Source organism: Rhipicephalus microplus, chromosome 1 (assembly GCF_043290135.1).
Source record: "Rhipicephalus microplus isolate Deutch F79 chromosome 1, USDA_Rmic, whole genome shotgun sequence".
Lineage (NCBI taxonomy): Eukaryota > Metazoa > Arthropoda > Arachnida > Ixodida > Ixodidae > Rhipicephalus > Rhipicephalus microplus.
In genome coordinates, this window is record NC_134700.1 from 34,516,953 (window position 1) to 34,544,525 (window position 27,573).

The following is a 27,573-nucleotide window of genomic DNA, read 5'->3' on the forward strand; positions in this document are numbered from 1 at the left end:
AGGGCCGCGTCTCCACTTCTCCACAGTGAAGCTCTCCACTTCCATACCCTGTGTAATTTGGGTTCCTGGACACGAGGGTTTACAGGGAAATGAAGCGGTCCATGCCACCACCCGCAAGCACGTTAGCCGGGCTGCCCTGGGACCAAAGGATACCCCATCCGTGGCTGCAGAGATGGAGGTAGCAGAAAACAGATACTCCTCGCTACTTCAACACTACAAACTGGAGCGAAGGGGGCACCCTGCACCCCATATAAAACTGACCAAAGAAGAAAGCGTGATCTTCAGACGACTGCAAAGGAGCACGTACATACATGGAATATTATTGCACCACCTCTACCAAACTACACATGGCTGCATGTGCCTGCTCTGCAGCATATAGACAACCCTGGCACACTTGCTCCTTGAATTCCAGTGCCATGTGAACCAGCATATGCAGCCGGAGCGTGACCAAGCATCCTGAATGAACGATTACCACTTAATTGTAACGTGGGAGGCCAAGCTCGTCTTCGAGGACCTGGAAGGCCAGCGACAACTCGCCGCCAGGGCCAAGAGGACAGTCGAAGCCTGAGGGTTTTTGAACAATGGAACCCTCTCACCTTAGAGTGATACCGGGCATCCCTCGCAACACTGCCTCGAAGTAAACGTTCATTTATCTCTCTCCGAAAGTCAAGGACCAAATTGGGAATTTTATGAAAAGCCAGTTCATACAAAGTTGAAAAATAAACGATGCAGTCAGCCACACTAGCTCCTATGTATACGCTCAGTAACATTTATTTGCAAACACGTAATAGCAAGTGCATGCAGCTGAGCATAAAAAAACGGAAAAGACGGTTTAGATAGAGGAAAGGGACAAGCATTTGAAGCAATACGGCACCCGTGGAAAATTTAATATTATACTAAATGACAACGTGTTCATGCTTCTGGAAACGACTCGAGGTGCGACCTTGGTGGCAATACGAAAGTGACCACACATTGTGAGCCACAATATTAGATGAAAGGAAATTTTCTTGATGTACTGTTGAATAAAAGAACAAGCATTTTAGTGTGTTGAACCGCTGTCACACGTCTAAAGAAAAATTGAACAGAAAACTAAACCCAAGACATAAATATAGAAACCAGCTTCTACATTTCCAGAGCAGCCATTGGCGACGTTGACAGACAGGTATAACTTACAGTCAGGATCATCAATGCAATGGTGTTCTGACGACGAAGATTTCTTATCTAACTGCGAGCAACTTGAAGGCGCTCTCATTAAACGATGGTATCTTGCAGAATTGGTCGATGACGCTATGGACCGAACAGATCAATTGAATTGAGCGGACATTCTTAGCGAAAACCGTGTGCCTGAACGATGTGCTGGCATTAATCTCGTATCAACTTACTCAGCATGAGTGGCAAATGTTTTTTCGATACTCGAACGCCATAACAACAACCTTGCTTAGAGTGAGCATCTGAAAAAATATATTTCCTGTATCATCTCCCACAGTTTACCAGCGCTCGCAGAATCGCCGCGATATGCTAACATCGTTAAACTTAAACGAACCCACAACATCTGGTTGTGCACCTTGTCACAAACCATGCTGCAAGTTTTGTCTACATATGCCAACTGCACAAAAAGCCGTTAGCAAGTCGTCAAACTTCGCCTTTAAGATTCCCGGCTCCTTCATTGCGATAACTCTAACGTTATACATGCTCGAGTGCGCCATCTGCCGAAAATAGTATATTAGCCATACAAAAATGTCGTTACGCTGCCACAACCATAGATCGCATAATATTAGCGCTGTCGTTCTAATCACAATTGTGAAATCCACAAATCGTACTTCTTCTATAAATTAAAAACCGTGTCTTCGGTCATAAAAGAAAATACAGGCACACTTTCTAGCGTGCCCACTGAACATTATAAACGTTAACCCACGACCCGTGGTGTCAACGGTTAAGGCTGTTGGATAACGTCTCTAATGCCTCTTGTGATGTTTATATTCATGTACCCAAGTTTTACGCTAACTTGCGTTGATTATTCGCCGCCGTTACCATGAATAAGGATGCAAGACTGTATTTGAAAGCGCACGCGCCAATAAAAGCATCAAAATATAATACTACGTATGTCACAGTGACTAAGCCCTGTATGTGACCCACAGTGTGACTGCAATGTCACGCAGCGTTTTGATATTCTCATGTTCATGTTTCCAGCGTAATTTTCTCATTATCTATCTCCGGTTCTTGCAGATTTGTGCTGTGTTCTTGAAGAAGTGGTTTCTATTCTCAGGTGTTGTGTAAATAATTTTTTCGCATGATATTTAACTGCACCGTCATGAACACTTCCCACCATAAGTTGTCTAATCGCTTATATACGTCGCCATCATACACTATCCTAAGTGAATCGTATTTATTAAGAAACGTGTTGACATGTACTTGTTACTTTGACAAAGGCTGGTCTACCAGCCAACACGTCATAATATCTACCGTTCAAAACGAACTTGTGCCGTACTCTCTTTTTCCTTATTCTACCAGCGTCTGCTTGCAACAATATATATATATATATATATATAAACATATATATATATATATATATATATATATATATATATATATATATATATATATATATATATATATATATATATATATATATATTGTTACGGATGTGATGGGTTTATTTACAATGAAAAATCTCAGCGCTCTACCGTCACTGCCGAATCACCATCGCTCGAGCGCGTCCGATCTCTTCTTCTTCCTCGTTCTTTCAGTCCGCGTTACATTTCCCTCCGGACCAGACGAATCTCACCGAGCAAGTAGAAGCGATCGGTTGTTGTAGGGCTTCAATCGGGCAATGTGCACAATTTGCGTCTTGCGCGAACGCCGGTTCTGAGCTGTCACTCTCGCGACAGCGTAAGTGATGTCACTTAAGCACTGAGTAATGACAAACGGTCCTGAGTACTTAGAAAGAAACTTCTGGCAAAGTCCCTTTTTTCGAACAGGCGTCCACAGCCAGACCAAATCACCTGTAGCGAAAGTCACGGGCGGGTGTTTTGCGTCGTAACGGTCTTTCGCGCGAGCGTGGGCGGAAAGAGTTCGGAGCCGAGCAAGTCGACGAGCTTCTTCGGCGCGACACAAAGTCTGCGCGACACTGGCGTTTTCGTTCGTCGAAAATGAAAGTATGGTGTCAAGGAAACTTTGCGGATGACGAGCATAGAGAAGAAAGAAAGGCGTATAACCTGTGACTTCGTGTTTCGCGGAATTAAAGGCATATGAAACAAAAGGTAATACGGCATCCCAGTTCTTGTGATCCGCTGCGACGTACATTGAAAGCATGTTGATGATGGTACGATTGGTGCGCTCAGTGAGGCCGTTGGTCTGAGGGTGGTATGGCGTGGAATGGCGATACTGACACCCACAAAGCCGTAGCAACTCTTCGACAACGTCAGCGGTAAACTGACGGCCGCGATCACTTATCACCACACGAGGGGCCCCGTGACGAAGTATGATCGAGTGTAGAAGAAACCATGACACATCAGATGATGTGGCTGAAGCAACCGCCATCGTTTCAGTATACCGCGTCAGGTAATCTACGCACACAATAATCCAGCGGCGGCCGGTGGTAGACTTGGGGAAAGGGCCCAGTAAATCTATGCCGACTTTTTCGAATGGTGATGTCGGTGGCTTAACCGGCTGCAGTGGGCCGGCCGATGGTGTGGTAGGTTGTTTGTGGCGTTGGCAGACATCACAACTTGCGACGTAGTGCTTGGTGGTCTTCCAGAGTCGAGGCCAGTAAAAACGTTGTCGGATACGGTGAAGCGTTCGGGCAAAGCCAAGGTGCCCAGACGTGTGTCATCGTGCATGGCTTGGAATACCGCAATACGCAGGCATTCTGGCACGACGAGTAGTAGTGTGGAACCATGGCTGGAGTAATTCTTGCGATATAGTAGGGCGTCATGAATCACGAATGGCGTGGCGCGTTTAGAGCTACGAGCCACATCAATCATTGGTTTCAGCGAAGGGTCACGCTGTTGTTCGTGACGAAAGACATCCAAATTTGGGAAGTTGGATGAGATTGCGGCCAGGTAGTTGTCAAAATCATCATCATCATCCACAGTTGGAGATGGAAGACGAGATAAGCAGTCGGCATCTGCGCGACATCGACCGCTCTTGTAGGTCACAGAATAATTATATTCTTGAAGCCGTAAGGCCCAGCGAGCCAACCGACCAGCTGGGTCACGTAGTCCGACAAGCCAACAAAGCGAATGATGATCTGTGACGATCTTGAACTGCCGGCCGTACAAATAAGGTCTGAACTTTTGGACGGCGAAAACAGCTGCAAGACATTCCAGTTCGGTGACCGTATAATTCCTCTCCGCCTTAGTCAAAGTACGACTTGCATACGCCACGACGTGCTGCCGGCTATCGTGATATTGAACTAGCACGGCACCAACTCCGATACCACTAGCATCTGTATGCAGTACCGTGAGTGCCTCCGGGTCGAAATGGCGCAAGAGGGGCTCGGAAGTAAGCAAATACTTAAGCTGCTCGAAAGCAGCCTCACACTCAATGGTCCATCGAAATGGAGTGTTTTTGCGGAGCAACTCTGTCAGGGGATGAGCAAGCTGGGCGAAGTCTTTGATAAACCGACGAAAATAAGAACACAGGCCCACGAAGCTACGGAGATCCTTCAAAGACGTCGGTTGCTTGAAGTCTCGGCCAGCACTGATTTTGTGCGGGTCTGGTCGTATACCGTCCTTGTCAACTAGATATCCAAGCACAAGGGCTTGACGCTCACCAAAATGACACTTCTTTGCGTTTAAAACAAGACAAGCTTGTTTGACGCAGTCTAGAACAACGCTAAGCCGATGGTTGTGTTCGTGGAATGTCTTGCCAAAAATAATTACATCATCGAGATAACACATACGTATCTCCCATTTGAGACCGCGAAGGATGGAGTCCATGAATCGCTCGAAGGTAGCTGGGGCATTGCATAAGCCAAACAGCATAACGTTGAATTCAAATAATCCATCAGGCGTGACAAAAGCAGTCTTCTCTTTGTCAGACGGATGCATTAGTATTTGCCAGTATCCAGACCTTAGGTCAACAGACGAAAAGTAGGCGGCCGAGTGCAGACAATCAACAACATCGTCGATGCGTGCTAGCGGATACACGTCTTTCTTTGTGACGGCGTTGAGACGGCGGTAGTCTACACAGAATCGCCAAGAGTTGTCTTTCTTTTTTACCAATATAACAGGAGCTGCCCAGGGACTGCTTGACTTTTGAATAACGCCTTTCTGACGGGGATACGCGATAGGGTTTCTGGCGTATTGGTGTAGCATCTCCCGTGTTGATGCGGTGGTGCAAACGGGATTCGGGCAACATGGAACAGCGCTTGTTTTGAGCGAAATCAAAGACTCCCGCGTAGCGTGTAAGTACCTCCTCAAGGACATTCTGCTCGGAAGAAGGCAACGACTTGTTGATCATACGTTTAATCTCGGCTGAGTAGTTGGGCGCAGTCTGACTGATAGCTGTAGACTCTGAGACCATTCTCACGTCAATTGTGGCCTGCTCCTCGAACGTACCCAGTTTGAATCCGGCTGGTAGAACAACAGGCTCTGAGGCTGCGTTGAGTGCCCACAAGCAAGCATGTCCGTCGATGGCTGTAAGGACAGACCGCGGGACCAGCACATTCTTCTTAATGGCGTTTGCATGATCAGGCTCCACAAGTCCAGTGCAGGATCCTGAGCGAACATGAGAAGAGCATACGGGTACAAACACTGCTGTCCGACCAGGGATCGTCACATCTTCAGACAACGAAAGAGCATCGATGAGCAGAGTCGGAAAATCGTGAACTATTGCAGCGGGCAACGTACTTTGTAGAAGAATCTCTCCAGTTCCACAGTCAAGCGTAGCGCCGCATTCATGAAGGAGGTCTATCCCTAAAATGATGTCATGAGTTGCGCGAGCCAGTACGGTGAATTCAACTCGGAAATTTTGTCCACAAATCGTGAGTACAACTGAACAAATACCAACAGGGCATAACGTTCCGCCTCCAACTCCACGAAAAGTTACGCGGAGACGGGTCGTGCTCCGCAGGAACATTTTGTGATGAAGCATAGTAATCTTCTGGTAGAGGCCTGGTTGACGACGGTCGGGAGTCCGCAGCGGCACGTCGAGATGATGACATCCGGTGGTGGCCACGGCCCGTCGGGGAAAACGGAAGCCGCGGGGTAAAATCTGCAGTTTCTGTGCGTGGTCGGTTTTCGACGTGACGCTCTCGCATCCAGTAGGGAGGTGGTTCGGGGCACGCGGCGAACGAGCATTGGTGGTGATCGTCACCTGCTTGAAGTCGTACGAGCTCTTCTCGAACTACCCGACGTACGAGGTAGGAAATGTCTTCGCAGGTGGCGACGTCCATACTTGCGACAGTGGGAACATTGTCCAAGCGCCCGAACTTGGGTAAAATTCTTCGGGTCTTCAACGCCTCGAATGCGCGACACTGCTGCCTGAAAATCGAAGGAGTGTTCAAGTTTTCTTTTGTTATCAAAAAATTGTACACGTCCTCGGCGATGCCTTTCAACAAATGACCGACTTTGTCTTCGTCAGACATATTTGCGTTGACAATTCCGCAAAGCTTCAACACTTCTTCAATGTAGGTTGTGCACGTCTTGCCGGGCAACTGAGCCCTACGTGACAGCGTTTGCTCAGCTTTCTTTTTCATGGAACTCGTGTCCCCAAAGCAGGCCTTCAGTTCCTTAACAAATATATCCCAAGTGGGGAGGACATGTTCATGGTTCTCAAACCAAAGCAAGGCTGTCCCGGCAAGGAAGAATACTACGTTCACGAGCTTCGCCGGTGCGCCCCATTCGTAGTAGCGGCTCACTCTCTCGAAGTGTTTTAGCCAAGCGTCCACGTCTTCGTCAGTTTTACCTGAGAAAATTCGTGGCTCAGGTGCCCAGTAGTCTGGTTGTCGAGGTCGACGGCCACCTTGTGCCGTGTCGGTGGCACTGGTGGATGCAGCAGCGTAGGACGTCGATGGGATTGCTGTGTCATCGTTCATGCTGATGTTGTCCGGAGGTAGGCCAGCTAAGCGTCTGCTTCTTCGAAGAACTTCTGCTGCGGGGTCCAGGATGGCAAATTACCCAGCACCTCCACCAGAGCTGTTACGGATGTGATGGGTTTATTTACAATGAAAAATGTCAGCGCTCTACCGTCACTGCCGAATCACCATCGCTCGAACGCGTCCGATCTCTTCTTCTTCCTCGCTCTTTCAGTCCGCGTTACAATATATAAATAAATATGTATATATATATTTATATATATATATCCGTAGGGAAGAAGGGAAGAAGACGCACGTACGAAGTGATTTTATTGACGTTTCGGCCGCGGGTCCGGCCTTCATCAGAATTCTTCTGATGCAATTCTTCGCAATCCTTCTGATGAAGGCCGGACCCGCGGCCGAAACGTCAATATAATCACTTCGTACGTGCGTCTTCTTCCCGACGAATAATCTTACCCGGACCCAGCATCACTTTTGTTTTTGGTATATATATATATATATATATATATATATATATATATATATATATATATATATATATATATATATATATATATATATATATATAATCATAGTTTTTAGCGCGTAGACTACAGCCGTACTATTACAAGCACTTTATAGACGGCATTTTTTATGGCACCAGGGCAAAGCGGAACTCACGGTTTTCATGAGTCCCGCTTAACGACATGAGTCCCGCTTTACGAAGTGATTTTATTGACGTTTCGGCCGCGGGTCCGGCCTTCATCAGAATCCTTCTGATGCAATTCTTCGCAATCCTTCTGATGAAGGCCGGACCCGCGGCCGAAACGTCAATATAATCACTTCGTACGTGCGTCTTCTTCCCGACGAATAATCTTACCCGGACCCAGCATCACTTTTGTTTTTGGTATATATATATATATATATATATATATATATATATATATATATATATATATATATATATATATATATATATATATATTAATATATATATATATATATGTATATATATATATATATATATATATATATATATATATGTATATATATATATATATATATATATATATATATATATATATATATATATATATATATATATATATATATATATATATATATATATATATGTAATCATAGTTTTTAGCGCGTAGACTACAGCCGTACTATTACAAGCACTTTATAGACGGCATTTTTTATGGCACCAGGGCAAAGCGGAACTCACGGTTTTCATGAGTCCCGCTTTAACGACTTTAACAATGCTCGCCTATCAATTTTATTGTCACAATTGTACTCAAAGGAATCCATCTGTTTCGTGGGTGTAACAGTATCTGTTTACGGCGAAAAATTATTTACTAAAGTACTATGAAAATCCACTTACGTTCACCAATACCTTCATTTTGAAAGCAGCCAAGTAAAACATTGTTAGATGAGCATACCATCCAGTCAAGCACATCACTTCAAAAAGCTGGGCTCTGAAAACTCAGACTTTGTTGAGAACTGCGATAAGCTTCGTGATGCCCTAACTGTACTACAACGCAATATGCGTGCCGATGCAATGAACCGAAGAGTGTAACCAAAATCAGAGAAAGAACCTGCGCATCGGAAGCATAACAATTTAATTCTAACACATTCTGCGTCAATTCCAAATGCCAACGCGATCCTCAAAAAGCACGACACCATACTAATGCAGAGCAATCGTTTCAAAGACGTCTTTTCGGAGCCTCCACGAGCAGTTTACCGCTGATCTAGATGCCTATGAGACATACGTCATCCAAAATATCAGCGCCAGTCCGTGTGGGGTATCACCCATGATACAAGGAATGCTGCAAGGTGTGCGTCCGCATGAACACGTCGCGAATCGTTAAGAGCTCTGCGTCAAACTTCGCTCTCCGCATAAAAAGATATTTCGACTGCGACATAAACAATCCAATGTGTTTGCTTCGATGATCATTGTGTGACTTCCAATATATTGGTCAAACAGAGACAGCTTTTCGTTTGTGCTTTAATAATCACAGGTCACACGTCTTGGGCCTGCATAGCTTTCTCTGTCCAAGCACCTTGCTATCCCAGGTCTCTCTTTTGACAAAATAACTACCACACTACTCGAATCTGGTTTTAAATCACGCAACAAAAGGGAAGCTCGAGAATCTTTTTTTATTCATGAATTTAACGCCATAGCGTCTGGAATAAACGAGAACCCAGGGAGGCCTACTTTTTTGCTAGCAAAACAGATAATTCTACCACCGAAGCCCACATACACGTTTTTTTCACTGCTTTGATTACATTTCGATGACATCGGCCACTGCAGTTAGTTGAACGGAACGCGGGTACACTTTGTTACCGCTTTGTGACATCAATGGTGATAATAGGCTCGAGTATGTTTCAATGATAACGAACGTTCCTTGACATGGTATTGCCTTTTTTATTGTTTTTATTCATTCAAAAATGTTGTGATATCATAGGTGCCCGTCATAATATTTGTATCTTATGTTTTCATGTCATCTTGCCTTCCAATCTTCTGTATAGCGCACTGCTGCTCTGCTATCTACCAAATTCTGCATATGCCTAAATATCTGTTTCCTAACATGTATGTATGTCAATATTGTTAAGATTGATTATTCCCAATAGGAGGCCCCCTTTGCTTTGTCTTTAAGAAGTGCGTGTTACTGCCAAATGCATGTATGCCCTGACGAAGGCCATCCCAGGCCGTAACAATGGCAATAAAGCATAAAGCATCGTTTTTTCGTTTGCTAGTCCACTTATTCTCAAGAGTTATCTCAAGACTTTCAATATATATATATATATATATATATATATATATATATATATATATTGTGGTAAAGCCTTTGAACAGTGGGTCGTCCTCTCCAGCGCCTCCTAGTGGGTCTCCCTTTTCAGAAGAACAGCTCGTGCACAGAGTCGGTCCCCGCATTGACTGTCGCTGTCGTGAATCATCACGAAGTGTCCGCCAATAAAGCTCTTAACAATTTGGTGGTGGAGAGTGCTGTGCCCTTCAAACACCTTCGGTCCCAATTCGATGCCCTTGGAGCTTCGATCCCGTACCGTGCCTGCAACCATGCACCAAGACGCTGCCCAGCAAATGCTTCCTCCTACGCCGACGCCATGTCCCAGTGTCCCCCGCATCCGCGATCCTCCTGTCTTCACCGGCGCGGGTGGCACCGACGTCGAGGACTGGCTGGCCATGTACGGACGCGTCAGTGTCCCCAATCATTGGGACGAGGCAGGTAAACTCGGCAACCTGTTTTTCTACCTCGCGGGTGTGGCCGGCATGTGGTAAAACAACCACGCATCTGATTTCCCGACTTGGTCCGCTTTTAAAACCGCAGTTGTCGACGTGTTCGGCCGTCCGGCCGTTCACAAGCTGCAAGCTAAACAGCGTTTACGTGAACGAGCCCAGCAGACTGGCGAGTCCTTCACAAGTTATATCGAGGACATCCTTGACTTGTGCAAGAAAGTTGACCTGAACATGTCAGAAGCTGACAAAATCATGCATGTCCTAAAAGGCATCGCCGACGATGCCTTCACCATGCTTCTGGCAAAGAACCCCCGCACTGTGGCAGAAGTCATTACGTTATGCCAAAGTTACGACAAGCTGCGGCGGCAGCGCTTGATGATTCGTCGACCGCCACCACGTGATGCTGATCTCTCGGCCTTGTCCGCAGTTCCTGACCACGCAACCTTGCTCGCCGAAATCAAGTCGTTCGTGCGTGAGGAAGTTGCCCGCCAGGTCTCTTTACTGGCTTTTGCTGTAACATGCTCAACAGCCACATGCTCAACAGCACAACATGCTCAACAGCCATCAAGTACACTTCTACCTCCGCTACGCCGAGCTATTCAGCAGGAAATTGCGGAGGTCGTCCCTGAATACCACCAGCCACCTCCTGCATCTGCGCCACTGAGCTACGCCCAAGTTGTCGCCAGGCCGCCCCCACTGATTTCTGTCGCTGTTCCCGTAAGTTACACCGACACCGTCGCGAGGCCCCAGACCTTCGGAGAAACTGTCTTGCGTACATACGCCGGCGTCACCCACGTGCCCCGTGTGCCGCCTACCATGCACTCATATCAGCAGCCGGCTCGCCCATCGCATTCTGCGACATGGATGGGACCCGCGTACTGATGGCGCACTGCTGACAATCGCCCCATCTGCTTTGCTTGTGGTTGCGTCAGTCATGTAGCACGCCATTGCAATCGTGTGCAGCAACCGCAGGTCACCCTCAACTTTCCCAGCCAATCAAGCCGCTCTTATGACCAACCACCGCCTATGTCACCGTCGTCCCGCCCAGTTCCATCTACCCGCCGTTCACCATCTCCACGACGTCTCTCACTGTCGCCGATGCGGCCACGTCCACTCGAGGGCGACCAGGAAAACTAGTCGTCGCAGTCCACGAGGCAAGGGCTGCGACGCTGTCGAACTGCGGAAGCCCTCAGGAAAGCCCGTCGAACGTGATAGACGTGCTTGTGGATGGCGTTCGTGCATCTGCCCTTGTAGATACTGGAGCCGCCGTATCCGTGATGGACGCAAAACTTAGCCAATTACTGCGCAAAGTGACCACGCCGCTTTGTGGGCTCTCCATCCGTACAGCCAGCGCCCAAAGCATTCACCCTACAGCAATGTGCACAGCCCGCCTTATGATTCAAGACGTGATGTATGCGGTCGAATTCATCATAATTTATTCATGCTCTCACGACGTTATCCTAGGATGAGATTTTCTCTCCCGCCACGACGCCGTCATTCATTGCGCACCAGCAGAAATAGAAGTCACGCAATTCTCTTCTTTGACGCCGGCCGACAGTCCATCTGCTGCAAGCAAGTTACTCGTCAGAGACGACACTCAAGTGCCTGCAAACTCGTCCGTAGCGGTGTCGCTCTACTGCGCAAGCCTTTGTGACACCGCTGCACTCCTCTCGCCATCTCATCGTATTTTCATAAAAAAAGGCTTGCTGGTTCCTTTCGCGAACGTGTAACTCACTCACGGCAGCACCACTATTTTTGTGGTGAGCTCATCTCCATACAGCGTTACGTTGGTGCGAGGGGAATGTCTCAGCAGCGTTGAACCCATCGAAGACGCGCAAGTTATGGATCAACCCGATGACATGCACTGCTCAAGTTCCTGTGCGCTTAGTGCTGTTTCGACATCTGCTTCATCATCCGATGATGTATTCGGTCCCTCCATACCCGACAACCTTACGCCGGGCCAGCGTTGCCAGCTTTTGGGCCTGTCGGAAGAATTCCGCTCTTCTTTCGATGTCGCTCAACCTTCTCTCGGCCGCACATCCACCGTTACGCATCGCATCGACACAGGCGCAGAGCCACCGCTGCGGCAACGTCCATATCGCGTATCTCCCACAGAACGCCATGTAATCAACGAGCAAGTCGACGACATGCTTCGCCGCGATGTTATTCGCCCCTCTAGCAGCCCCTGGGCATCTCCTGTCGTTCTCGTCACGAAGAAGGACGGTTCTGTGCGGTTCTGTGAGGACTACCGACGCCTCAACAAGATCACTCGTAAGGACGTGTACCCACTACCGCGGGTAGATGACGCGACTGACAGCCTGCAAGGAGCAGAATTCTTTTCATCCCTCGATGTGCGCTCAGGGAACTGGCAAGTACCTATGGCTGAGTACGCTCGACCGAAGACCACTTTTGTCACCCCCGACGGCTTGTACGAATTCAACGTCATGCCGTTTGGGCTGTGCAATGCGCCCGCCACCTTTGAGCGCATGATGGATACTGTTCTGCGCGACCTGAAACGGCGCACGTGCCTGTGCTACCTCGATGACATCGTCGTTTTCGCTCCGGACTTCTCGACGCATCTTCAACGCCTTCGGTGTGTTTTAACCCGTCTGAGCGATGCCAGTCTGCAAGTGAACCTAAAGAAGTGCCGATTTGCAGCTCGGCAGCTGACAATATTCGGCTACGTCGTCTCCAAAGACGGAATTCTCCCTGATCCAACCAAGCTTCGGGCCATGACCGAGTTCCCCAAGCCGACATCCGTCAAGGAACTGCGCAGTTTCGTAGGACTGTGTTCCTACTTTCGGCGCTTCATTCGAAACTTCGCGACTATCATATCGCCGCTGATGAAGCTTCTCGGAAGTAACGGGCCTCTGCATTCGTCGTCATCACAGTGCGACGACGCTTTCACAACACTTCGTCGTTTGTTGACGTCGCCTCCCATACTCCGCCACTACGACCCTACGGCCCCTACAGAGGTACACACGGATGCCGTTGGTATCGGCCTCGGCGCTGTCCTTGCGCAGCGCAAACCAGGGTTCCCGGAATATGTCGTGGCGTATGCAAGCCGTACGCTTACTAAAGCCGAGACTAATTACACAGTCACCGAGAAAGAATGTTTGGCAATCGTCTGGGCCCTTGCAAAGTTTCGACCTTATTTGTATGGTCGCCCAATTGATGTCGTCACCGACCATTACGCACTATGCTGGTTGTCGTCATTGAAAGATCCCTCAGGCCGTCTCGCCCGGTGGGCACTTCGCCTGCAAGACTATGACATCCGCGTGCTGTACCGCAATCGAAGGCAACATGCTGACGCCGACGCCCTGTCGCGCCCCCCTTGCCTGAAGACAATGCCAACAACTCAGCGTCTCACTTTGCCATATCTTCGATTAGCATTCATACCATTGCTATTGAACAACGCAAGGATCAGTGGATTACCTCACTGATAGACTTGCTGACTGATCCATCCACTCCATCCACTCACGCGTTGCGTCGTCAAGCCCACCATTTCGCCCTTCGCGACGACTTCATACACAGGCACAATTACAACGGTGACGGCCGCCAGTGGCTACTAGTCATACCTCGCAGTCTGCGCTCTGACATATGTGAATTCTTTCATTCTGATCCGCAATGTGCGCACTCGGGGTTATCGAAGACTTACCACCGTATTCGCCAATGGTACTTTTGGCGTGGCATGTACCGCTACGTGCAGGAATTCGTTCGCTCCTGCATAGATTGTCAGCGCCGCAAAGCTTCAACGCACCTGTCGCCGGTAGGTCTGCAACCTCTACCTTGCCCTGCCAGGCCCTTTAGGCGCGTTGGCATTGATTTGTATGGGACACTTCCACTAACATCGGCTGGTAACCGCTGGGTCATTGTCGCTGTGGACCACCTCACGCAATACGCCGAAACGGCCGCTCTTCCCGCGGCTACAGCGAGCGATGTGGCCTCCTTTCTGCTCCAATGATTCATTCTGTGACACGGTCCACCCCAGGAACTGCTCAGTGACCGAGGCCGTGTCTTCCTGTCTGAAGTCGTTGAAGCCATTCTCAAAGAGTGCAACGTTCTTCACCGCAAAACTGCTGCTTACCACCCGCCGACAAATGGCCTCACCGAACGCTTCGACCGTACGCTCGGCGACATGCTCTCCAAGTACGTCGCCGCCGATCACACAAATTGGGATTCCATTCTACCCTTCGTCACCTACGCATATAATACCGCCCCTCAGAGCACTACTGACGTTTCACCTTTGTTTTATTATATGGAAGGCACCCGTCACACACAATCGACAGGATACTTCCGTACAGGCCAGATCCGTCAGAGTGGGCACCTATTTCTGCTACAGCCAAGCTTGCTGAAGAGAGTCGAGAGCTTGCAAAGACCTTCACTGCGCATGATCAAGAGCGACAAAAAAGCATTCGTGCTGACGCTAGCACTACTGCGCCCACGTTCCTCCCTGGAGCGCTCGTCTGGCTCTCACTCCCTACCACTGCAACTGGCCTATCTTCAAAACTATTGCCCAAATACGAAGGCCCCTACCGTGTCGTCAAACGCATTTCCCCAGTCAACAACTTGATTGAACCCATCGAACCATCTTCGGACAGGCGCCGTCGAGGACGCGGCATTGTTAACGTATAGCGCCTCAAGGCCTACCATGACCCGCTCGTTATAACCAGCTGTTAGGTCACCAGGCGGCTCCCTTTTTCTTACCCGGGGTAGTTGTGTTAAAGCCTTTGAACAGTGGGTCGTGCTCTCCAGTGCCTTCTAGTGGGTCTCCCTTTTCATAAGAAGAACAGCTCGTGCAGAGAGTCGGTCCCCGCATTGACTGTCGCTGTCGTGAATCATCGCGAAGTGTCCGCCAATAAACCTCTTAACAATATATATATATATATATATATATATAGTCACTGTTGACAATATATAATGTCATATATATATATATATATATATATATATATATATATGACCAGCAGTGACAATGTCTCCACTACCACCAGCGAGGCCAGCGAGCCAGCGGGTCCCACCAGTGAGTCAGAGATCGGCGGCAACGGCTTGCACGGCAAACTCCAGTGCCAAACCCACTCAACAACAGGGAGCCGAGGGACACAAAGAGCCATCCAGGGTCCCAGCAGTGACGACGTCGCCACTCCCACCAGCAAGGCCTTACAACACCAGGCGGACGAATGCGGCGAAGACCAAGGCGGCGGCTTCCAAATGACACGGGGAAACAAAAGGTACCGGCAGTCTTAAACACGCATGGTCCCACTCATTTCTATCGATTAGGAAAATCATTGAAAAGCGGGTGCAATACGAAAAACACGCAGAACAACTAAACAAATATCTATCTCACGAAATTGCACCTAAGGGTCTCCGCCTAGCCTGCAACCCCTCAATGTCTACACTAAGTGAAGCAGAAAGGGGGAAGTGGGAAAAAATATTACTAGAAGCGTCCTTGCAACTGACTCGGGTCATTGCGGACCATTGTGAGCGTAAGGCCGCCGAACACAGTGTCACGGAGGCCACGCAGAAATTGGTATCTAATCTCGGAGAGCATGAGGCAAGAGAACTGGAAAGATATGAACTAAAGAAGAGAGGCGAAATTTCAGTAGTAAAAGATAGAAAGTTCAAGCGGGATTGCAGTAGCTCCACTGCTCTGCAACAGGAAAATAGGAATGAGGCCGTACAAGAACACCAGGGACCACCCGTACCTCAACCTAACTTTGAGGAGAAAAATGGGAACTCAGAACCACAGTGCAATCCTAATCAAAACATCCTTACTCTCGAATATGACGCTGACACTCCCGTGCCACGTGATAGCCAAGAGCAGCCGAAAACTTATGAGGAAAATGTACTCAATCTGTCAAACACAACACTCACACCCGCTCAGCTTCAACTTTTGTCGAGAGGCTTGACCTTTTGTCCATCATCCGGTAAATTCAATGAATTTGAACTGTACCAAGACCTCGATAACTTTGCGCGTAATCTCCGCCTCCGTGAATACTTTCATGATCGCAAGGACTGTACGAACGAGAATAGAGTGATTGGTGGTGACAGATCATGGTGTCCGGGTGAGCAGAGGGACAAACACCTCGATATGTATATATCAGCAGTTCAAAAAGATATCATCAGAGCGTATGGAAAAAATCGGCCTTTTCGAAACAACATATCAAAGTCAGAACGAAGGGCACTCGATGAACTACGAAAAAACACTGGAATTACTATCAAACCGGCTGATAAAAGAGGCTGCATAGTAATTCTAAATACGTCGGACTACTTAAAGGAAGGGGAACGACAGCTATCAGACACAAAATTCTACAAAGAACTTCCAACGGACCCGACTCCCGAATTTGAAAGGGAGATAAAAGTAACCCTAAACAATCTCCGCCGGGACGAGAAAATTACCGGCAAAATGTTAAAAGCAATGTTACCGGCCCACTCTGTTCCCGGTCGATTCTATTTACTCCCCAAAATACACAAGGCATGTAATCCGGGACGTCCGATAGTATCCAGTAACAGCACATCAACAGAAAATATATCAGAATTCATCAATTCCTTAATAAAAAACATTCCCCCAAATTTTCCCTATTGCCTAAAGGACACAAACCACTTCATCTGCGAAACTTCAAGTCTCGACATCCCAGGCGGCAGTTTTCTGGTGACCATGGACGTCTGCTCACTGTACACCAACATACCCCACCATGACGGAATAGCGGCTATGGTTTCTGAATATGTAAAATCTGACTCATCAACTAGTGTAAGTGGCGAGGTACTGTTTACACTTCTTGAACTTGTACTAAATTATAACCATTTTGAGTTCAACGGCAAGCATTTCCTTCAGGTCAGTGGCACTGCAATGGGCACGAAAATGGCCCCAAACTTCGCGAGCACCTTTATGGCTTCACTTGAAATCCCATTCATTGAGGGACGCACCTTGAAACCTTTCTACTACAGAAGATACTTAGACGATATTTTTATGATATGGAACCATGATGAGGGAAGTCTTTTCCGCTTCATAGAGGATTCTAACAAATGCCACCCGTCAATAAAATTCACGCACAAAATTTCCAAAACTAGCATTAACTTTTTGGACGTTACTGTCACGGTCGAAAATGACCGCTTGTCAACAAACCTTTACAAAAAGCCTACAGACCGTCAAATGTACCTACATTTCAACAGCAGCCACCCAAAGCATTGCAAAACGGGTATTCCATATTCTCAGGCCTACCGGTACCGAAGAATATGCACCGATATGCGGGAATTTGACAGACACGCGGAACACCTAAAGCATTCCTTATTGAAACAAAATTATCCGAAAGACATTATTGACGATGCCATACTACGTGCTCGCAACGTGAACAGGAATGATATAATTAAGGGACCAAACAAAGTACCTAAAACGACTTCCCAAACGAACCTTGTACTAACTTACTCCTCATCAGCGCCACGAATCAACAACATACTTTCCCGCCATTTCAACATAATCAGGCAAAGCGAACGACTAACTTCTATTTTCGCGAAGCCACCTCACGTGGTGTACCGCCGGGATAAAAATCTGAAGGACATTCTTGTCAGGGCAAAAACAAACACCCCCAAAATTCAATCAGGGTGCCATCCCTGCGGAAAATCTCGATGCAAGGTATGCCCACAGATGGTCACAACACGTGAATCCAAAGCGAACTTCTCGGATTTCAAATTCTGCATAACTGAAAGCCTTAATTGTGACTCCAGTAACGTAATATACATGCTACATTGCAACATCTGCGGACAAGAATATATCGGCCAAACAGACACGCCATTTCGGCTGCGGTTCAATAATCACCGGTACCACGCCACTTCACTGCCGAAGCTACCTTTATCTAGACATCTGCGCCTGCCAAACCACAGTTTTAAAAATATTAGCGTAACTCTTTTGCAGTCCGGTTTTTCAAACAGACGCGAGCGCGAACAGCGTGAGGCATATTTTATTTTCAAATTTCGTACATTAGTAGCCGGTATCATTGAGGACCCCGGAAAACTCAACTGCCTCCGAGAAGTAAGCCAGAAGAAAATTGGTCACAAAGATTAATAGCTGGAGACCATGCTTTTTTCTGACTGACTCGTACGTGTACACTGTCCTCTTCCTTTTTTTTTTCTCACATGCACATACAAAGTGTCTACGTTCGCCTACCACTTCATGACCGTTGAAGGGAAACGGACGAAGATTAAAGGTAAATAGCCGACCGACCCATTAACGAGAAACCTTTCCTTTACACACACCGCCCGCCGCCCGCCGAACGACCAAGCGACCAATTACGGGGAAGCCCCTTTCTTTAGGCACGCCGTCCCGGACCCTCCCGGCACCGCGGCGACAATCTTGGGTGGCCCGACACACGCCAAGAACTGAACAGCACGTGATATGAACCGTAGGTGGATGTAGACGGACAGTTGGCTTCGTTCTCAGTGTTGACAGTGGTTCTTCCTGTTTTTTACTTTCTTTCTTTTCTTTCTTTTTTTTCGTCTTTTTTCTCTCTTTTTTTCCTTCTTCGAGTTCCCTCTCACTCTCGCAAACGTCTTTCAAGGCGAGAGGGACGCGGCAGCAAGGAAGTTCATGTCAGTATAACTCATCCCCTGATGAAGGGAGGTCCCCTCCCGAAACTGTTGGGAAATAAATATATTTATCCTTGTTGACAACGCTCCCGTTGTGCCATATCCCATACATATATATATATATATATATATATATATATATATATATATATATATATATATATATATATATATATATATATATATATATATATATATATATATATATATATATATATATATATATATATATATATATATATATATATATATATATATATATATATATATATATATGTGTGTGTGTGTGTGTGTGTGTGTGTGTATGTGTGTGTGTGTTTGTGCGCGTGTCTGGGGTTGTGTGTGTATGAAATAAAGGACCTTCCTATGGCGACAGACTTTCGCTCAAGATCAGCGGCACGTCAGCTGCCAAGTGCTCACTCTATATTGATATACAGAGCTTATACAACGTCTGTTGGTGTTCGACAGCTAAAGCATCATTTTTTGTACATACATTCACGTTGACGCTCAGGGATGTACCTCTCCCCCCTACGACTGACATCTGTGATGAGTGATTTATCAATAATTCAACCTGCCCCTGTGGTTACGGATGCCTGTGGCAGGTGTAGTATATAATGGTGATAACCGAACCAACGAAAGCGGTGTCACATTCAGAAAAGCACCACTTATTGTGCTTGTGCGCTAAAATTCGGCTAAGATTGCCTACTCACCACATGTAAAAGTTATTGAATGCCTTATTATAAGGAAACGCAACGCAAGTGTAACCTTTTATGTTCCACTCGATTGCCGCTCAAACGATAGGCGTGTTTAAAGATTTTTTGAAGCCTCTTGTGTTAACACATGAAATGCCCGAGAATGACACGGTACGCTTTTTGAATTTAAGACTGTTTTTTTAGTACACAGAATTTTTGTTGGTGTTACAAATCACGTGCGCGAAATCCTTCGCTTCCTTTTTCTTTCGCTCAAAGCAAGCTAGTAATGCGAACTCCTTTGAGGATGCCTTGTACAAGTCGAGCTTACACAACATTTCTGCGAGCTTCAAAGTTTAAGCGTTCCGGCTTACTGTTTCGGGTTTTCCTGAGGCGTTTATCGCATTTGTCACTGAGTCTACCATGCGGACCAGTAAGGCAGAGCAGAGGCAGGGACAGGATTAGAGCAACACAGATACAGAGCGTGAAAGGCTAGCTGTTGTTCCGTACAAACACCAGATATCACACAAGCTCAAGAAAATCGGAAAACGTGCGGGCGTTCGTGTGCTGTTCTCTGCACCATTCAAATTCTACAAACCCCCTGAATCTACAAACCCCCTGCTAACCCCCTGCAAACAAACTACAATCTACAAACTCCCTGCAAACAAATCTACAAACCCCCTGAAAAAGAAGTCATGGATTGAATGTAAAGTTACGCATAGAAACAAGTATGTGGCATGTTTCCGGGTAGTTGCCTATAGGACCCCTCTTTTCTGTGGTGCTTGTTCTGTCGGAACGACCGGAAGGTTTCTAAAGGATTGACTGAGGGAACATGCTAACAATGTTAGAAACTGGAAAAATGGTTTTCGTGCTCAGCACTGCACTGAATGCAACTCTGTGCCACTTTTCAAGGACGCAGTGACGCTGTAAGAGCACAGGGATGAGCGCGGCTGACTTATTGTCGAGGTGGCCCAGATGGCACGTGAACAGGTGTCATGCATTAGCAAGCCCTCCGTGCCTCTGCCCGAGAAGACCACTATGGTTTTCCGAAGGTGTCGGTGTGCGCAAATAGATATGGTACTTTTAGTTTTACTTTGGGTTTTCTGTTTCGTTTATTTATAGATTTGTTCACCTTTTTGTTTGCCTTTGTTTTTCGCTTACTCTTGCATTGATCTGTGTCACATGGTTGTTGTCACATGGTTTACTGACTACTCGATATGTTTTTGTGCTCTGACCAATAAACTCAGTTGAAAGTTACTGCTCGTGTCCTTCTTGTACCTGCGTCGACGTTCTGCTCTCGCGCTCTATCATCATGTAAGTCACCCTTCTATATGCTCGCTGGTCCATAAGAGATACTTCTAAAATTGTGTGTCACAATGCATTTCACTTACCAGAGGACAATCTAGCCTACCATGTATATATGCTACACGTGCGCGCATTTCCTATTAAAATCTTAGTAGTTCCATGTGGCAAACTTCCTGTGTGAACCTCTGTTATTGTGCCTAATTTAAAATATGTTGATAGATAATTGTGACTTTAACAGTGTTAATGATCATTTTTCATAAGAACGTGATTATCATTCGGTTTGCAGTTTTTCATAACTTTTCTGTGGTCTGTGAAATAAAAAACATTTAACATATTTGACGCCTCTTATAACGGTAAATAGCTTTCGGTTTGTGGTTTTTATTCATAATACCTGGACGAAGTTGAAATTGTGTTTTTTTGCGCGGTTCCTAGTGCATACCACAAAAATATTTGTTGTTGTTGTACTGCTAAGGATGTTCAATGAAACAACCCGACCTTTCTATGTTGACACAGCTTTTGTTTCAATTGTGTTAGCTCGTCATGTCAACAATTTTAACGCATCCCCGCCAGAAACACGTACATTATAACGTGCTCACCCGTAACTTGTAAACACATAAAATAGAACAATCGACGTAACAAACTACCTGGCGATGTAGGGGATGACACCTATAGCACGAGAACAAAACGACTACACAGTGACAAGAAGGACACGAAGGACACTGACGACACACAGACATTCTGTGTCTCGGTATCGTCGTTATCTTCTCGCGCTATAACTATCGTCAAGTCATACTAACTAGCCCAAGCTGCCACACTTCTGTGTATTGGAGCAGCGTCAGCAGTGGAAATATCAAAGCGGAATATAAACTGCGTTTAAAACGCTGTTAACAGCACGCTGATTCCGATTAGACGCATTTATCCGCTTTTTGCCACCGCTCGCAGTTGGTGGCGCCACCACTTAAAGCAGCAGCGCACGAGGCGGATAGCCGCCTGCACGCGCTGAGCTTGCGAGGGGCGCAGATGGTACGTCGAGCACTTTCACAGGAAAAAAATGCATTCAGGTTATGCATCACACAAAACTCACTTCGCTCACTGCATTGAAAAAATGGCGCTGTTAAAACGCTGTGAAGTAACTTCTGTGACACTTGTTGGCTCACGCTCGTCATGTGTACACCTGTGCGTGTGTTTAGTGCATCTTTTATGTTTGAGAAGCGCGTAAAGCGTCGATCAGTTAACGTGGTTATTTCGCGACGTCCTTAATATTTTATTTCCGTGCATTGTTCGTGCTTGAGCTGCGTGCTGCATGTTTTCATCTGTTAGCCGTTTTTTATCGGACAGTTCAATTTGTTGCTATCCCTTTCATTGCTTCGCCCTTCCGGCGAAACCACGACTTTTTCTTTTGACAGGATGCCTGCCAGCCCCACGATGCCACGTTATGTAAATTATAGTATACATGATGTGCGTGTGGCGATGTGCATGTTAGGGCATCTCACTAATGTCCGTAATACATTGTTTTCACGCTATACCAAATTTTCTATATATCCACTAAACGAAACGGCCGCAAAAGCACCAAGAGCGTGGCATGTAAACCACGCCTTTCATGACACGCATCTCTGAATTTTTGTGTTCTCACAGATGGTTCGCGTTCGTGATGCAGTGTTGTCATTACATACTGGCTTTGATATACATCTCATTAACAAAACGGCCACGAGAGCCCAAAGCGGCATGCGGCAGGCTGGCTGGCTGGCTGGCTAGCTATCTAGATAGATTAGATAGATAGATAGATACACAGATAGATAGATAGATAGATAGATAGATACTGGGCATTTATTATACTAAACTTCCTCATCTGTACACTATCAACATCATCATGTGTTTATGATGCATCCTCATCGTTCTCGTATATGAACGTGATCATTCTTGGTTCGTGGTAGCCGTCGGATGCAGGGTCGTCGGGCCTAATAAAAAGTCTTCAAAACCAAGACCTCATACGTGGTGGAGGGTGCTCTTCGATTTTCCGTCGTCATCTGGGCCTCTCTACCTCTTGGGGCTACATTCAGGTCCACCCGCATCGCGTGAACTGTGCAATAGTAATTGTTCGACCAGACACCGCTCCCCGCCCTTCCGTCACTACTCGTATCCCCTTCAGCCTGCCTCTCTCCCCCCGACCTTCATCGGGTTGGGGAAAACTAATCGGAGCAGTATTCGGAGGAAAAACTGCATGCGAAAACGGGACTTAAATTCCTGCATCGTGGTCTTGCAATAGGATTTCTGTATAGTTGAAGGAGTGCGAAACAATGCTTTGGTGGACACTTATTTTACATTTTCTGTTCATTGCGCTGATTTGTGTGCCCGTCTCAGAAAAGTAAGGACGCCTCACAATGGATCTACGCTAGTCACAGCCAAGGGAAATACCATTCGCCCTTCAACTCTCTGCCCTGTACGCGTGATAATCGAGGATATTCTTCACCACATAAAGTTTGCTGTACTGTCCCCGTGCTCTCACCAACTTACTTAAGGGGGAGATTTTTTTTCGTCTGCGTCAGCGGCTATTTCTCCTAGACAACGTGTCGTCCACCTTACCGACAAAGACCGCTTGCTCGGCGATGACACCTACAAGCAACTTCTGCTCATCGCTGCTGCCGACACCGAGCTACCACCACGTGTTGCGCACAGCGATATTGACTCGGGTTAGATACTGATCGCCCCTTCACCCCGCTACCTTAGTAAAGGCATCGCTCTTGCTTCCGGTGTCGTTCACTTCCACAAAGAAACAGCTGTCGTCACCGCTACGAACGCAACACGAGATAAGGTTTTACTTTTGTGAGGCATCACTGTGGCCAACGGAGCCAACCTGGAGCCCTAATGCGTCGTGCCTCTTGCACCTGTCTCCTCGAAAGGTCACTCTGCTGATCGTGCTTATGCTTCCACCCTCACAACAGCCATCAGCAGTAACCTGACAGATTCGCAGAAGCAGCAGCTGCTTCCTTTGCTGGAAAAGCGTGCAAAATATTTTTATGCCAATGCCGCAAGCTTTGGACAAACTGCCACCGCAAGCCATCATATTCAGATAAACGAAACGACTATTGTGCATTGCCGCCCGTACCGCGTGTCTCCAGCCGAGCGAAAAATCATAGAATACAACGCAGCCGACATGCAGCACAAAGAGATAACCCGCCCCTCAGCCAGCCCTCAGGTCGTCTCCCGTTGTTCTAGTGAAAAAAATATATGCTTCTGTACGGCTTTGTGTCCATTACCGGGCGCTCAATAAGATCACTAGAAAGGACCCATGTCCCACTACACGCATTGACGACACCATTAATTCTTAACAAGGTGCGGAATTCTTTTGAAGCGTCGACTTGTGTTCGGGTTACTGGCAGATCCCTATGCACGAAGGAGACAGAAAAGAACAGCTTTCGCAAGCCTGGATGGCCTCTACGAATTCATTGTTACACCCTTCGGCCTTTACGATGCAACCGTGACTTTCGTGAGCACTGATCAATATCTTGCTGCGTGGCCTGAAATGGCAGACTTGCATGTACCCAGAGGACATTATCGTCTCCTTCTCGACGTTCGCTCTACACTTACAACGGTTGGTTGAGGTTCTGAAGGGTCAGGCAGCCACTGGTCTTCATATAAACACCATGAAGTGCGATTTCAACAGAAATCTATTAAGGTCATTGGTCATGTCGTGAGAAAAAAACGGGATTCGCCCTGACCCTGAAAAAACTGCTGCCGTACTTCCGTTCTCTCTTCCTGGCAAGCCTAAAGACTTGCGAAGTTTCTTTGGTCTCGCATCTTACTTTCAGCGATTTAAACGAAACCTTGACTCCATAGCGGCACCACTGCACAAGCTGCTTGCTTACGGTGTCCCTTTGAGTGATCTCCGAAATGTGAATCAGCTTTTGACTTGTTGAAGAGTGCCCTCAGGACCTACCCTTAACTTGCCCATTTTCACGATGACGCACCCACACTTTTGCACACAGACGCCAGTGGCTGTGGTTTAGGTGTCATTCTTCTACAACGTGACAACGCCTCGCAAGAGCGTGTCGTTGGATACGCCAGCCGCGTGCTCTCCACATTCGAGAAGACCTGCACGATCACCGAGAATGATTGCCTGGCCATTATTTGGTCAATGCGGAAGTTTGTCCTTGCCTACATGGCCGCCACCATACCATTGTAACCGTCCGCCACTCGCGATGCTGGCTTGCCACACCCAAGAACTTGTTTGGACGCCTCGGCCGATGGATTCAACGCCTTCAAGAGTACAACTTTGACCCAATTCACAAGTTTGGCAAGTGACATCGGGTATCCGACGCTCTTTCTTGCTGCCCACTACCTACTCCCCCAGTTGGTGTTTTAGCAACCACTGAGCAGGACCAACACCCAGGCTCCACTTCTACACCAGTTATCTCCCTGGCCACTATAGACCAGCTTCCTTTAGACAACGAGCAACGCTTTCCCTCTTGCCACCTATCTGACCCGTACTATCGGCGTATCATAGGCTATCTCGCCGGTGATTTCCGCTCACCTAACGCGGGCCTCCGTCACCAACTCTCGCAGTTCCACCTGGACAACTTGGTTCTGTACCACCAAATTTACCAACTTGACGGCCAGCGCTAGGTCGCCGTTCTACCTCGCTCCCTTCGCTTTGACGTCCTCATAGCGTTTCATGATAATTCTAGTGCTCACCACCCTGGTTATCAAAAAACCTACGACCGCATTCGAAGTCGCTTTTGTTTGCCTCGAATGTCTAGAAGCGTTGCCAGGTACGTCGGGTCATGCACTATCTGCCAATGTCGAAAACTCCCAACATCTGTTCCTGCCGGTGCACTGCAGTCTCTTCCTTTCCCAGCTACACCCTTTGGTGTTCTAGGTGTCGTCATTTACCCTCGCAGTCAGTGCTTACGGCAACCGATGGAGATTGACAGCCATAGATCGTTTAACGCGCTCCTTCGAGACGGAATCCGTGTCTACTGGCTCACCTTCTGAAATTGCTGACTTTGTTCTCCAAGCCACTCTACCCGCCATGTGTTCTGATCAGAAACCGCGAAAAGGTCTTTCTCTTTCAGCTATTCAGCGAACTTCTCCGAGCCTGCAGCACAGCTCATAAGACCACGTCAAGTTATCAGCCCCAGACCAACGAACTAACCAAGCGCTTCCACCGCATTTTTGCTGACATGATCGCCGCCTATATTCAACCAAGTCACAAAAGCTGGGACGCCATTCTACCATTCGTAACTTTCGCTTATAACTCGGCCATTCATTCCAACACAAACTACTCACTGTTTACTCGGTTTACGGACGTTCTCCTACTTTCTTTATCAATGTTTTTTACTTAGCGCCAACGTAAACTGATCTGTTTTCCTTCCAAGCAATACATTTCATGGCTACCCAGGGTTGCCAAAGTGCTCGCATGAATACCGAAGCCAGGCACCAAGATAGAAAGATTGTTTACGATGAATTGCATCGTGCTGTATCCTTCCACACTGGTGACGAGGTGCTGCCGTTGACGCCGTTTCGCAAACCCTGCTGGTGCAACAAGTTTAATCTACGGTCCATCGGGTCGTACACCGTTTTAGTAGAGACTTCACCAGTGAATTATCGCATGACGTCCCTTGTAGCTCCAACCAACAGCTGTTTTCGATCTACTGAATTTGTCCACGCCTCCTGCATGAAGCCTTTATGAGACACTCCTCGTCCCTTTCATCTGCTTCGGCTAGGCTGACTGCTTTCGCGTGGGGAGAATTAGTGTGAGCATTTATTACACTCCTCTTCTTCATCATCTGTACATTATCATCATCATCGCGTGTCGATCATGTATCCTCATCGTTCTCGTGTGTGCACATCTTCATTCTTGGCTCATCGTAGCTGACGGCTGCTGGGTCCTCAGGTTTAATAAAAGGTCATTTAAACCAAGGCCTCATCAGATAAATTGATAGATAGATAGATGGATAGATAGATAGATAGATAGATAGATAGATAGATAGATAGATAGATAGATAGATAGATAGATAGATGTGCTCAAAATTGTAAAAAGGTCACCTATAGATGAATTTCATTCGATATGCTGTAGGGCACCTTCAACATCGATTACCAAACCCCTGAAGTTTGATGGTTTAACCTGTTTAAAATAATATTATTATTTATATTATACTATAATCATTTTGTTGTTTTGCAGGGTGGGTGCCAACAGCTAAGGAGCTTGACTGGATGCAGTAATTGCAAAAACTATGTGGACCAAGACTTAATACGTGGGACATCGTTATTGTATAGCGTTAGAGCGGTTCCTGCTGTGCAAGTCCGCTTCAGAGCTCGTGTAAATGCAGCCAGTGTGTCCGGCATCGTTGCTGTACTCACCAAAAAGGGCGCCGAGCAAGTTTGTCTGACGAAGGTGTGGCATCTAAGCATCGCTGCTACGAAAGCACGCTTAAACAAATAAAGATTATTATGCTGGCATCTTACGCCTGGTCGCATGCTCTATAAGACTTCAATGCCTTTCTGGATACTTGGGTGGCACTCGCAACACGACCCACGCATTACTTGCCTGGACAAAGCAAGTGGCGACGAGTGTGGGATACTGACATTACGGAAATAATTGAGCAGAGGCAAGATAAACACAAGAGACATTGACTTATTAACAAGGGCTTTCTTTGAAGAAAATGGGAATACATAAGGGATCGCATCTCGACAGCGCTAATCACATGGTGTTCCGA

At 47.0% G+C, this 27,573-nt stretch overlaps 1 protein-coding gene across 3 annotated transcripts in view; it reads left to right on the forward strand.

The window, feature by feature from the left end:
- Nucleotides 1-27,321, forward strand: part of LOC119178081 (uncharacterized) — a 349,233-nt gene extending 321,912 nt beyond the window's left edge. For all 3 annotated transcript variants that reach the window (XM_075869954.1, XM_075869962.1, XM_075869976.1), the window contains one exon: nucleotides 27,039-27,321. In XM_075869954.1, the coding sequence (XP_075726069.1) occupies nucleotides 27,039-27,057 (19 nt within the window). In that variant the 3' untranslated portion in view covers nucleotides 27,058-27,321. The remainder of the gene's footprint in view (nucleotides 1-27,038) is intronic.
- Nucleotides 27,322-27,573: the final 252 nt, after the last annotated feature.